Here is a 12,513-nt window from a genome sequence, read left to right as displayed (position 1 = left end):
TTCTTCCAGCATGTTCTGGACAACCTTTCTTACTGCTGGCGAGTTTTCCGCAAGAAGTTGGTCAAAATAACGCAATACTGCGGGATCAATTTTTGCAAGTTCTTTTAGTCTTTGATTGTTGGAAGTCATTGTTCCTTACAATATCACCAAAGGTTGCATTTCTCTAATCGGTGTTGTTTTGCTTCTTTCAGCTCGAACAAAACCTGTTGAAAAATTCTCTTTGCTTTTTTGCGCTTGCGGATAAGCCGCTGTTTTAGCACGTTACTGCTGCAGGACTTGCAGAGACGCTAGTCGCACAGAAGACCGACTCTGCAAACTCTGCAAGGCTCTGGCATTTTCATTCCTTTTTTCACTTGATAGTTGTGGTCACCGTAATAAACCCCGTAACAATGCTTCCCGCAGCATTCTTTCCGGCCCCGCATCAGCCACCCGCACTTGTTTGGCGCTTGAGTCATCACGGCTCGGGCAGTATAACAGCGGGCTCGCTTGTTTCTAATATGGGCCCTCCTTTGTTGTAAGTAGTATAGGGGGAGTCAAACAAATACTGTTTGAAAGAGGGAGCTGAATTTCACCGTTTCGCAGCCCCCAGGTTCAACCGGCCCGAGCATGTGAGGGCCGGACTTGACGGTGGGGGCTGCAATAAGGTGAAATAAAGCTCCCACTGCGAAACGGTATTTGTTTGACTCCCCCTATACTACTAAAACAGGTTACAACCCACACGACCCGACGAGAAACAAACAAAGATGGCGCCAAGAAATGAATTTCGCGGGCTCCAGTCTCTTCCACAGAACATATTCTATTGGTTACAGCGCATGCTCTATAGAGAGAGCTAGCATATTTACCTGGCTTTAGCGTATTTGTGTGGACGGGCGAATACGATTTCAAAACGCTACATGTGGACGCGTATTTTTTTGAAAACGAAAGAAAAAATCTCCGTTTTCAAAAATATCCGGATATGTGTGGACAGGGCCTAAAAATTACGGTTATTCCTCCTCCTTGGAATCTCTACTGACCCTTTGGAAAAGGGTATTGCTACATGTATTTCTTGAGTTGCAGATAAGAAAAGAAAATGAAAGTTAACATTTGGTAATAACCATTTTGCTTCTCTTCCAAAGTCCTTCCAATGATAGGTAGCTCTTTGTCACCTTCTAGGTTATCTGAAAGTGAAAAGAGGAGGAATTATGAGAGATATTTCTTAAGTTTTGCCCCTATTTCATTTTCCCCTAAAGACCATTGTCTGGTCCGTATGTAGGTAAAAAAAATTAAAGTGTGTTGCAAGTCAACCACTAAACTGAGTTTCATTTCCAATGGTAAGTTACGGCTTCTTAAGTTTGGGCACACAAAAAGCATAAAGTTTGGAGTTTCAAGGTCTAAGGCCTTATAAATTAAACATCCTATAAATTATTAGACTCAAAGTGCGGTTTGAAATGAAGGTGAGTTTGGGTTTCTGGCGAAGCACTTCCATTGGAGATTTTCATTTTGATGATTGACACTAGACATTCACAGGACCAAGTGGTTTGTGGTTTGACAAATTTACTTGCATGAATTCTTTTTTGTTTGCAGTTAATGAAAAGGACGTTTTTTTCTACAATTTCGTAAAGCTATTATGAAATGGGACCTTGCAGCAACAGCATTTTAAAAACATAATTTGCAATTTATGTTTTCTTAACATTATTTACCCTTGTCCATCTTGTTGTTACACTTTGGTTTTGGATTCCTGAAAATCTTCAACCTACAAGTACAATAGATTCAGAAATTAACACATTCTAAAAAATACATTATTACAATAATTCTAATTGCATTTTGATACTCTCTTCGCTACAAAGTGGGGGACATTAGGGGGTACCCAATACTGCAAAAACGCAAAAATTAGGAAATACCGAAATACCACGTTGAAAATCGAGGAAATACTGATACCGCATTTAGAGCCCTTTTTAATCAGTCATGCTTAATTGAAGCTGCATCCACCTAGCGTGTTTATTTAGCTCAAGCATGTATGCACCATATGTCCCTGTATTGTTGTTATTTTGGTAGTTCTGCGGTGAAGTTATTCACGAGTTTTTTGCTATTTTTCACGAAAAGAAAACTGCATTCTTTCAACCTTCTGACTGGTGAATGCAAAACAAAACGCATGGAGTGAAGTGTGAGCTCTTATAAAGAAGGGTATTAAAGAGGATGTTGTTGCTGTTGTTATGTTGTTGTAATCCTTTCGTAAAGCTGAAACAGTAACATAGGAAGACAAAACTAAACAATTTAATTTACAATGGCGTTGGGTGACTTCTTTCAACTTCGTGTTGTTGCTGACTCCTCAACAAGCTTTCTCTGTTTCAGACTCTTGTTTAACAATGTTTGCGGGTACACAATGGATATCAGGACTTCATTGCTGTGGGTAAATGTCCATGCTCTTGCAATGTGATGAGCTCCTAGAGCACTTTTTACAATAGTTGCATGGATATGGCTTTGTTTCTTTCTGCTTCAAAGACTTATCAACCTTTATAGCTTACTTAGCTTACTGTATCTTGTTTTCCATAGTGTATTGACTTGCACGAGACAGGAGAGTGCTGAATCTACAGCACACAGATAATTCATGTTGCAGGAAAAAGAGGATACATATATCACTTAACACACTTACCAAACCTTGTGCACCTCTTCCTGCATGGCAAGCTTGTTCCCAGGGTCTCTCTTCCCACCCCCAAAAGCAACCGAAGAGAGACCCTGATAGATTCTCAGGTCACATTAAGCGTGTCTTCCAGACCAAACTAAATCCTTAGTAGGTTCCCTTTATCTAAAGGTTTGGTCGCTACTTCCTTTTATCCACGTCAAAGCGAGGCTTTTGCAAATCGTGACATCTGCCTTGTTTTTCAGTAGTCCTCACTTTGCTGTCATTAACAGTGGTTATTAGAACATCAATCTTAAACCAAAACAACTGAAGAGCCTGGAGGAAATTTATTTAGGAAGAGACTCGATTGGCCTACTGCCAGCATGATATGGAAAATCTATTAGTTTTATCTTCTTCCTTACAATATAACCAAAGGTTGCATTTCTCTAATCGGTGTTGTTTTGTTTCTTTCAGCTTGAACAAAACCTGTTGAAAAATTCTCTTTGCTTTTTCGCGCTTGCGGATAAGCTGCTGTTTTAGCACGTTACCACTGCAGGGCTTGCAGAGACGGTAGTCGCACAGAAGACCGACTCCGCAAACTTTGCAAGGCTCTGGCATTTTCGTTCCTTTTTTCAGCTGATAGTTGTGCTGACCATAATACACTCCATAACAACGCTTCCCGCAGCATTCTTTCCGGCCCCGCATCAGCCACCCACACTTGTTTGGCACTTGGGTCATCGCAGCTCGGGAAGTATAACAGCGGGCTCGCTTGTTTCTAATATGGGCCCTCCTTTGTTGTAAGTAGTATAGGGGGAGTCAAACAAATACTGTTTGAAAGAGGGAGCTGAATTTCAGGTTCAACCGGCCCGAGCATGTGAGGGCCGGACTTGACGGTGGGGGCTGCAATAAGGTGAAATAAAGCTCCCTCTGCGAAACAGTATTTGTTTGACTCCCCCTATACTACTAAAACAGGTTACAACCCACGCGACCCGACGAGAAACAAACAAAGATGGCACCAGGAAATGAATTTCGCGGGCTCCAGTCTCTTCCACAGCACATGCTCTATTGGTTACAGCGCATGCTCTATAGAGAGAGCTAGCATATTTACCAGGGTTTTTTTGTTAACATGAACACAAAACATAACAAGCACAAACACAAAGCCGAAATTGTACTTACCAAAGCTTCGCGAGCCAGGTTTTTGGTACACTTTCACCGAGCTCTCTATTCAATTTCTCCATTACAGGCTTGGCTAACTTTACTAAACAAAAATGAAATAATAGTTTAGTCCTTGATCAGAAGGTCAAAGTTTAAACAGCATTATGTATTGGGCAGCATAAATGACGTTAATTTGTCAAAACCGTCTTCTTTATATAATATGTGTGCTGGAATGCTCCAGGGTATGAAGGCGAAGATCACGTTTGGCTTTGCTTTAATATCAGCAAGGTAGGTTTTCCGAAGGGTACCACAATCTCCATGAACCAATTTCGAGAAATCGTCTGAAATAAAAATTGGCAAGTCTTAGTAATAGTTGTTCTTAAAACAGCATTCAGAATAATTCCGGAGCTTCAAAATAAATCCGGACTCCAGATTAACATTCGTATGATGCGCTATGATACCGTTATTATACTTACTATTCATGCCTTTTCAGGTTAATAATCGTATAATGCTGTGTTTTCAGTTTGTTAAACTGGAAACCACGCCTCTTACGAATAATAAACGTGACAATGTACGAATAATATCAGTATGTGGCTGTATTTTCAGGATATTATTCGTACATGTAGCAAAGTTTACCGACGAGGAATTTACGATCTTCATGCCGCCATTACAGTCAAAAATGTAATGGGTTAGAACTTCTAAACTGATGGCGTTTACGGCCAAAAAGTTATCTTCGTTAATTGACTTGGCCTAAAACCATTGATAAATCTAATCAGTGAGTTATATTTTCCCTAAACAACTTTTTCTTGTTTGTAAAATAGTTGTAGCCACAAAGGATACACGATCGATGTGAAGCCATGTCACCGATCGACCCGCTGCGTATTTTGGTATTTCTTCGAGCAGTGTTTATGGTTTCATATGAGCTCTTTTTACAGTTAGAAAGTATTTCATAGTGTCCCAAAAATGAAAAGTAAAAGGAACAGTCAATTAGTTAAAATAAAATGTTCAGTGGCCATGGGTTATTTGAAAGCGAAACCAACAAGAACAGTCAATTGTTTAGCTCGTTACCGCGGGACATGATCTGGCGTTCGTGTTTCTTCTAAAAGTTATAACTTGGAACGGACTTTTCTCATTTGCAATCACACAGGGAAAATACATTTCATGTCCTACCGAAACTTAAAGTGAACAACAACGGTTGATTTCATGCTTTTCAGGGGTTCATTCGTAACGCAATCAAATTAAAACGAAATCAACAACTTTGCAGCAAGTATGCAAGTTCGATGTGTCAAAACATTGGCGGTCAAAATTCGTCGTGTTTATGCGAATGGTTGGCAAATAGTACGATTTAAGTGTACCTATGGAAAGTATGGCTTCTTTGGTAAAGGTATTATTTATTGAATTCCTTAGCAAAGCAATGAACAGGCATTTCCGTGAAAGATAATTATTTCGTTCAACTGGCTATTTGTTACTATAATAAATAGCCAGTTGAACGAAACGTGCAATGAGCGAAATGTATTATGGAAATAAGGTTGGAGTTCCCAAGGAACTGCTGGTGCTGAGTTGGCCCAATTGGCTCAATTCTTTGTTTGTTTTAGAAAACGAAGTACATCGACATTGATAAACTGAAACACTGTGATAAATAGTCAAATATTTCTAAAGCTCTTCTAAAGCCACAAACGTAAACGCTTACAAGTCACGTTTTTTACAAACTCAGACGATATGATCGATCGCAAATACTTTGTTCACTGTGTTTTCAGTCCAAGCGTGCAACATACGCCGCGGAATAATAAACATTGCATTGTACGGTTAACATCCATATCCGTAGTTTCCTGGTTATTTAACGTATGTGAAGCAAATTTATGTGGATCCGATGACAGTAATTTAACGGCGGGGAAAAAAAAGCGTGACAATTCGATCGCTGGAGCTAATTCTTCGACTTTGGAGCACAGCTGAGCCCAAAAAAATTGCAAATAAAAGTAACCGTAGAACAAGCTTTGCTGAAATCATGTTATCTGAGATCTTGTGATAAATTCTCCTTGACACTACCGACAAAGATTGGTATAAACTAAAAAGCAAAATTGTCCCACTTTTCGCCAAGTCACAGCGATCGATATTGACATCGCAATGCCCCGTTTTGTGAACTCACAGTGTCTGAAAACACAGTTTCAAAAAACTAGAAAGACCAACCAAAAATTAACCAAAGCGGGGGATTTCACTTAAGCTTATATACCTAAAAGATGTAGCTTGTCCAAGATCATGATTTAAGCTCGCACTGTAAAAACACGGCAAAATCAACAACTCCCAATCGACGGGTAAAATTTAACCATTCTGCAAATGTTTTTAGGCGCCAGAATTAGATTTTCGACGGCAAGCTATTGTGTTCCGGTGACAGTATTTGAACTTCTTGAGCATGCTCAACAAATTGAGCAAGGTTATTTACAAATTTCAAATTGTGACGTTTCAGTCTATACCTTAAAAGAGATTTGCAAGCAATACAGAACAACGACATTCTTATTTGATCATTGTAGTTCAACCATGGATGATAGATTCAAGTCCATTCAACCGCACGTCAAAATGGCGGGAAAACGGTCTCGAAGATTCGGGGTCGGACTAATCAAACTGCAGATGAAGTTCACAAAAAAAACAAACGTACCAGTATATTTGTGGAATGAGTTTCTTTTTTAAACTTTTCATTTTAGCATCTTTAGCGAGACCACTCAGACCACAACGTAATTTTCTTGTATATGAGAAACAGGTTTTCCTACTGACTTCTGACTTTTCCCGTTGATTTTGTGATGAAAGACATGAATAGCGGTGCCAACTATTTTAGATGTTCTTTGTTCTCATTTACGTGTGACCTTTTCGAGGAAGCACAGGACAAGATAGCATGTGGGAACTGTTCATAGGATGTTTTGATTCAAACCCCGAGCAAGAGTATTTTGAAAGTGTTCCATCGGCATCAGTGAAATCAACAAGTCCGACGCGTAAAATTAGTGTGGGTTCAGTTCAAGAGCCTGAAAATGTTATAAGCTCAATTATCGCCGAAAATGGCTATGTTTTTGGCGTGAAATTTAACATCTACGGTTCCGAGTCGTTAGGGTTACACTTAAAGTTTTTATTGTTTTTAATTCGTATTCACTGAGAGACACAATATTGAATATAACTTGCTCAAAGGCTGGCGAAGGTGCCGCGACACGACACCGTAATCTAAACCCAGTTGGGAAAAAATACTCCAAACCTCCTCATGATATATTCCCCTTTTCTTTGTAAGATTTAATTCCTTAAGCCTGCAGAAACTCCTTGCGAGAGTGAAGAACTTTTAGCTGCCATTAAAACTCGGAAAACCAGTTAACATTCCAGAATTAGACCCTTGCTAACATTTGGCGCCTTTTTTTCGCGGAAAAAAATTTCCCCAGCCTTTAGGGGCACTACAGTATCATTTCAACATCGCGACATCCACCTTTCTAGAGTATTTTTAATAGATTTAATCTCACCTCTATGAATTCTTTATGGCATATTGTGCGGCATATATTCCAGCAGAAGCAAAATCAAAGCTAACCTGAACGTCCATGTTCCCTCCGATAATATTTATCAAGTTCTGCACTCATGTCATTGTAAACCCATCTGACAATCATAGCAACTCCTGGAAAGTTCTGTGCTGCTTTGAGCAGCCTTGATTCAGCAGCAATACCAATTTTTGCCGTCGTCCACTCCACGTGGTCATCATGGTGAAAGCCTTGTGTGATCGGGAATAGCAATTAGCGAAGAGAATCACTGTCACATAAATAAGCGATGAGATCAGTTCTCAGTATAGCATGAGCAAATTTCATTTCAATTCCGTCGAAAAATACAAAGGTAGAAGGTACAAAGGTAGAAGGTACAAAGGTAGAAGACTTGTCAAATGTTTCATGTCACTGAAATAGCCAATGATAGAAATGGACGTTTGACAGCTGTCAGAATTGTTTTCTTTTAAGCCTACACGAGCGTTACTCCTTAGCGTAACGCGACACTAAAACGTGACAACTGTTGTGGACAAGTGGAAAGCAATAAAGCCACCATTGGCCTAAACCGGAAGAAATTTATGATTAATAAGCGTATCTTTACCAAGCGCTCTTTGTACTCTGTGATCAATAATTTCATTTTATTGCATTCCATGTTTGTTGAGGGCTTAAATCTCTTTAATTTCACCTTATGAAAACGAAATTCAGAAGTAATAGATTAACACTGCAGATGCGACTAGCTGGTAGCCATCATTGCCAGACAGAAATTATAACCTGAAGGTACTGAGTACAAAAATTGAAGGGAGCATGTACGATTATTAATTGTACTTAGTTTCAAGTACGATTATTAAGCGTACTGATCACTTAGTTACATGTTTGCATGTATAATCTCTTTAATTTCACTTTATTAACAGGAAATTCAGGGAGTGATAGATTGAAACTACTGGTAGCCATCATAGAAATTAGAGAGAAGACTACAGCGATAGATATGTCAAGGGTGGAAGTGCGATATATTTAGGTCACTGTTGTTTATGGACTTAACGAGGGCCAGGTGATTACAAGGAAAAATTACCCGATCAGAAGGGGGGCAACACATTGTTGGAATTTTTCAGACTCGCTCATAATTCTGCTCCTCAAAACAGCTACTGCGTAGAACGAAAATTGATCTCTGCCTTTTCCCGTCCACACATTTTGGTAGGAGAACAGCTGGATGAAACGGATTACATGCAGCAGTCATAGTTTAGCAAGCGACTTTTTAATGGAAATAATGTATCTCCTTATATCATCAGTTGATCATTGACTTTTCGGTATATGGTGGCCTAAAGGAGCCATTTTGTTGTTGTTGTTTTTTTTTGTGAGTTTTTATTTTTATTTTTTTTGGTAGTTTTTGAATTTTTTGATAACAATGAGGACTTGCACTCCTTCCTGATACGTCTGACACTCTGTTTAAAGAAAAAAAGTAATGAAATTAAAATGCAGTTTTTCTGAATGTGGAGTTTATGAATAATTACTGTAAGTTATACTTGTCATTTTTTTATAGCACTACTCCCTAAGGCAAGACTACTAGAAATCTGGCAACCAAGGTGTCGTAAACCAGAGGTTGCACTGGTAGTCAAATACTAAAGTATGATCGTGATCACTTTATTGATCAAAAATACAGCTGAACACAGCTATCTCCAACAAAAAAGCTAATGTAGCTTGAGATGTTCAAGATGACAAGGCTTCGGTGGGTAAATGACTAAAAACGATATCAGTCCAAGTCTACTCATCACTTGCACTGTCTTCTAATTCAAGCTTGCTTTTTCAGTGTACGTTAATACACCTGATCCTTTATCTTGCATTTTGTTTTTGCAAATTGCCTCGCAATTTTGTTGCAGCGTAGGTTGCATGAAGAATGGCCTAGTGTAAATAGTACAGTGTAGTAACGTGCACGAAGTAGAACTACGTTCTAAATTTCGCAATGATAAAAACGAAAATGTTCAAAGTTCATTTCAAGGCTTGCTAGGCTATGATCATTTCATGCAGACTTTAACGCAACATTAAAACAAAGTTTCTAGATTCTAACAAGATATGAATTACCATGATTTTTTGGTCCTTTTGGTCCCCGTTTTCCCTTGACCATTGCCGCTTTTCTTTCTCTTTCGTCCAGCACGCACCTAACATGAAATTAAGGTACATTACTTAGTGTATGAGTATACGTTTAAGACATTTTTTTCATTTACTGGCCTCGTATAATGTCTATAATTCCTGGACGATCGATGAGTAATTAAGATTTCTTTTCATGTACCAATCTACACCAATGTTATGAATGTGAAAATGCCCCCGTCTATAAGGTGAAAGGTTTTTTGCTTCAAACTTCGTTGACATACCGAGTGTTTTTAAAGCATGTGCCACCACGGTTGTAGTTCACTAAATCTTATTTCTGCAGAGAAAGCCTAGCCCCTCTGTATGACCTTGTGCTGATCTTTAAACTAGTAAAGCTTTTACCTCTTATTTAAAGCTTCGAGTGAAGAGCTGCGTACGTATGAAAAAGTCGTTATAAATTTTACGACATTTCAGTGGACTTTGGATGAAAGCTCGATTTCCAGCCGCTGTTCGGGAAACGAGGTGCGCTCCTCCCTCGAACAAAAGACCGGACGTGAGAGGACGACGAAAATCGAGCCTATGGACTCAAATTAATGCGATGATTATATATTCATCATGTGTTTCAATCACGTTTTGGTTTTACATCCTAGCACTTTGCAGGCTGTCATGCTAAATTGAGCATGCTAAATTGAACTAATGAATAGAAAATTACCTCTACATCCCTTTCTTCTCTTTCAATTAATCGAAAGAGTTCATCGGTCGTGTCGCTGACTTGCAATGGTCTGTTCGGGATCTCTATTTGCTTTTCCAAAAGTGGTAAAATCCATTTTGGATTTACTTTTCCAGTCATTCCTTTGCATTTCAGGAAGTTTTCCCACCATACCCTCGTGTCTTCGTTGAAGTGGAGCCTAAACTTCAGTAGATCATTCTTGATATTTTCCAAGTTTAATTTTGCTCTGTTTCTTTCAAGAAGCTGTTATCAAGAAAAAAGGGGAAAGAACATAATTCAGGAAGCACGATGACAATGCTTTCAGTATTTTCTTTGTTCTTCATTCCACAATAACTCAGTACGACTGTGGGCCCAATTATACCTACAATGAACAATAAGTCACACATACGAAAAAGGTGGATCCATTTGCCAAGGTTTGGACATTGTGCTGTTGTTGTTGTTGTTGTTGTTGTTTTTATAGTGGTCAATGCACTTAGCTACACCAAGCTAGTTCACAGGGATGCCACTTTAAACGAAGGAAACAAATATATCAACTAAACGTAATAGGCTTGAAAATCCAAACCGGAGGGAGGCAGACTAGTTGGCTATTTACAAGCATGACCGAGGAGTTGAACTAGGGTCTACCGAAAAACAACTCCAGCTAAGTAGTCAGAGCGAGACTTGAACCCGCGACCTCCAGATTTCAAGCCCGGCGCCCTAACCACTCGGCCACGCTGTTAGGTAGCGGTGCTTCATGATATTAAACCTTCATACCTTTGGGGCTCCTCTTGGGAGACCTTTTAGGAGTTCGATGCCCTCTGAGTCCTCGGGGAGCCAAGTTGGAGATGTGGACCACTTTTTGTATTTCATTTTGGCCTTTCCGTCTGACCTTCTGACGATCTGAAGTTTTCGAGAGAAGATATTATTTAGTAATTAATGAAAGTTCTCTATGCTTGTTATGTCTCGCTTTAGTTGCAGTACCAAAACAGTATGTGTAAAGCAGTTAAAGTTAGGAGCAAAAAAGGTTAATAGGAATCTGTTCATGTCTAACAGCAGCGCATTGTCATATTTTGAGTCACTATACAAGTCACCGATGCAAGACTGGACATGATACCGTTATTTACGTTGATGTAGGTAAATCAGGAGGGTTTATTCTAGGAAATAGTATCTAGGAAATGACGAGAAGAGAAGCAATTGGTTATGATGAGCTTAGGGCACCTCAGGTGGTGGTAGAGTGACCCTAATCATACCGTATAGTACCTTGAATTGGTGCTGGTTGACGTGACCAGAGAGACTAGTCTCAGTGAAACCCTCTATCCATTGCTTCACGTCATACATGAATGTAAGAAGTGAAGCTTTTATGGATGGAGAGTAACTTCAGCCAATCTCTCTGATCAGCTCCAGGAGGGTCAAGACGTTGATCTTTGCCAGATGCCGTGAAATACATGAAAAAAGCTGGTCACTATCTTCATGGGTGTGACCCACCATTAGGAAACACAACTTTATCGAAACGAAAAGGAAAAGGTTGTTAACTTCTGAAAGATTTCGAGTAAGGAAAAGCTTTAAAGTAGATCATTGGTCGGGAGTTTTCAAGCTAGTCATTGGCATTACTGCGGTAAGTTCCACACATTGAAAAAGCAACTCTGAGACCGTAGTTATTGGCTGCTGTAGGACCGTTGTTGTAAGGTTTTAGTTTGTATGAGGTGAAAGCTGGGATCAACAGATTCTAGTCGTTGGGGACAGGTAATAGCCAAATGGAGGCGGCCTTTAAGGGTACGTTCTAATGTTACACCAAGTAATCAAAGCTCCCACGGCTTAGATAATAAATTCAAAATCTTTCTATTGAAAAGCTTGGACAGTATACGAGACGTAAGGGCTTACCTTCTTGAAAATTCTCAGCTCCACCAACAACGCAAGAAAGGCCAGCACGAACCTATTTTTGCATTCCCTCCAGCAGTTGTCCATCTGGAGGTAAAGCACAGGTGGTAAATGTCCAAGCTACCAATGTAATAGAATAGAAAAAGGGTTAAATTTTGCTGCCTTCATGTTTTGTATATTTGTGATAGATTATTTTCGGTGAGTCTATCGCTCATGCATTGCTTTCCTTTTTCTTTAATCCCCACTAGGTGCGTTGCGCATTGCGTACCTTTGCACTTAGACGTGAGGGGAAATACAATTAATTTTGCCGATTTGATGCTCATGCACACGTGATCACGTCAAGAAATAGTATTTATAGCCTGACTCGTTCTACTAAAAGCTTGCTGTTATTTCCTATATATATCATGGTTATTAATTTAGAGTGGCAGGCAAATAATGGCTGCGGCCACATCTGGCCTACTAACTACAGTTAAGATGGGGATGAATATAGTCAGCTATTTCAGTAATGTGATCGCTTTTCTGTTCGCTCTTAACTATAGTCAGTTAGAAAATTCACACCTCGGTGATCCATAACAATACAGACTAAC

At 39.4% G+C, this 12,513-nt stretch overlaps 1 protein-coding gene across 3 annotated transcripts; it reads right to left on the bottom strand.

Moving 5' to 3' along the window:
- Positions 1-397: 397 nt before the first annotated feature.
- LOC110066254 (uncharacterized) lies at positions 398-11,261 on the bottom strand. Of its 3 annotated transcripts, none has more exons than XM_089281910.1 (5): positions 10,052-10,140; positions 9,334-9,410; positions 3,776-3,857; positions 1,680-1,732; positions 398-1,157 (listed from the first exon to the last, which is right to left on the bottom strand). In XM_089281910.1, the coding sequence occupies exons 2-5, from the start codon at positions 9,374-9,376 to the stop codon at positions 1,033-1,035; spliced, it is 303 nt and encodes a 100-aa protein (XP_089138036.1). In that variant the 5' UTR covers positions 9,377-9,410; positions 10,052-10,140; the 3' UTR covers positions 398-1,032. The 3 variants fall into 3 exon arrangements, with proteins under 3 accessions (XP_089138036.1, XP_089138034.1, XP_089138035.1); XM_089281908.1 differs by lacking the exon at positions 398-1,157 and adding an exon at positions 10,823-11,261 and having other exon boundaries at positions 1,547-1,732; positions 10,052-10,312; XM_089281909.1 differs by lacking the exons at positions 398-1,157; positions 1,680-1,732; positions 3,776-3,857 and adding exons at positions 8,614-8,696; positions 10,823-11,259 and having other exon boundaries at positions 10,052-10,312.
- Between the last annotated feature and the right edge of the window lie 1,252 nt (positions 11,262-12,513).

This window comes from Orbicella faveolata, unplaced genomic scaffold, assembly GCF_042242905.1.
Source record: "Orbicella faveolata isolate gen_17 unplaced genomic scaffold, um_ofav_v1 contig_50, whole genome shotgun sequence".
In the NCBI taxonomy this organism is placed as follows: Eukaryota; Metazoa; Cnidaria; class Anthozoa; order Scleractinia; family Merulinidae; genus Orbicella; species Orbicella faveolata.
This window is presented reverse-complemented; position numbering and strand designations above follow the sequence as displayed.

Excerpts from the sequence above, each read along its gene's own strand:
- LOC110066254 (XM_089281908.1), bottom strand. The coding sequence starts at position 10,918 with ATGAAATACAAAAAGTGGTCCACATCTCCAACTTGGCTCCCCGAGGAC. Across the intron at positions 9,411-10,051 it reads GAGAAGAAAGGGATGTAGAG|GTGCGTGCTGGACGAAAGAG; the intron begins GTAATTTTCTAT and ends ATTTCATGTTAG. Across the intron at positions 3,858-9,333 it reads AAAAGGACCAAAAAATCATG|TAAAGTTAGCCAAGCCTGTA; the intron begins GTAATTCATATC and ends ATTTTTGTTTAG.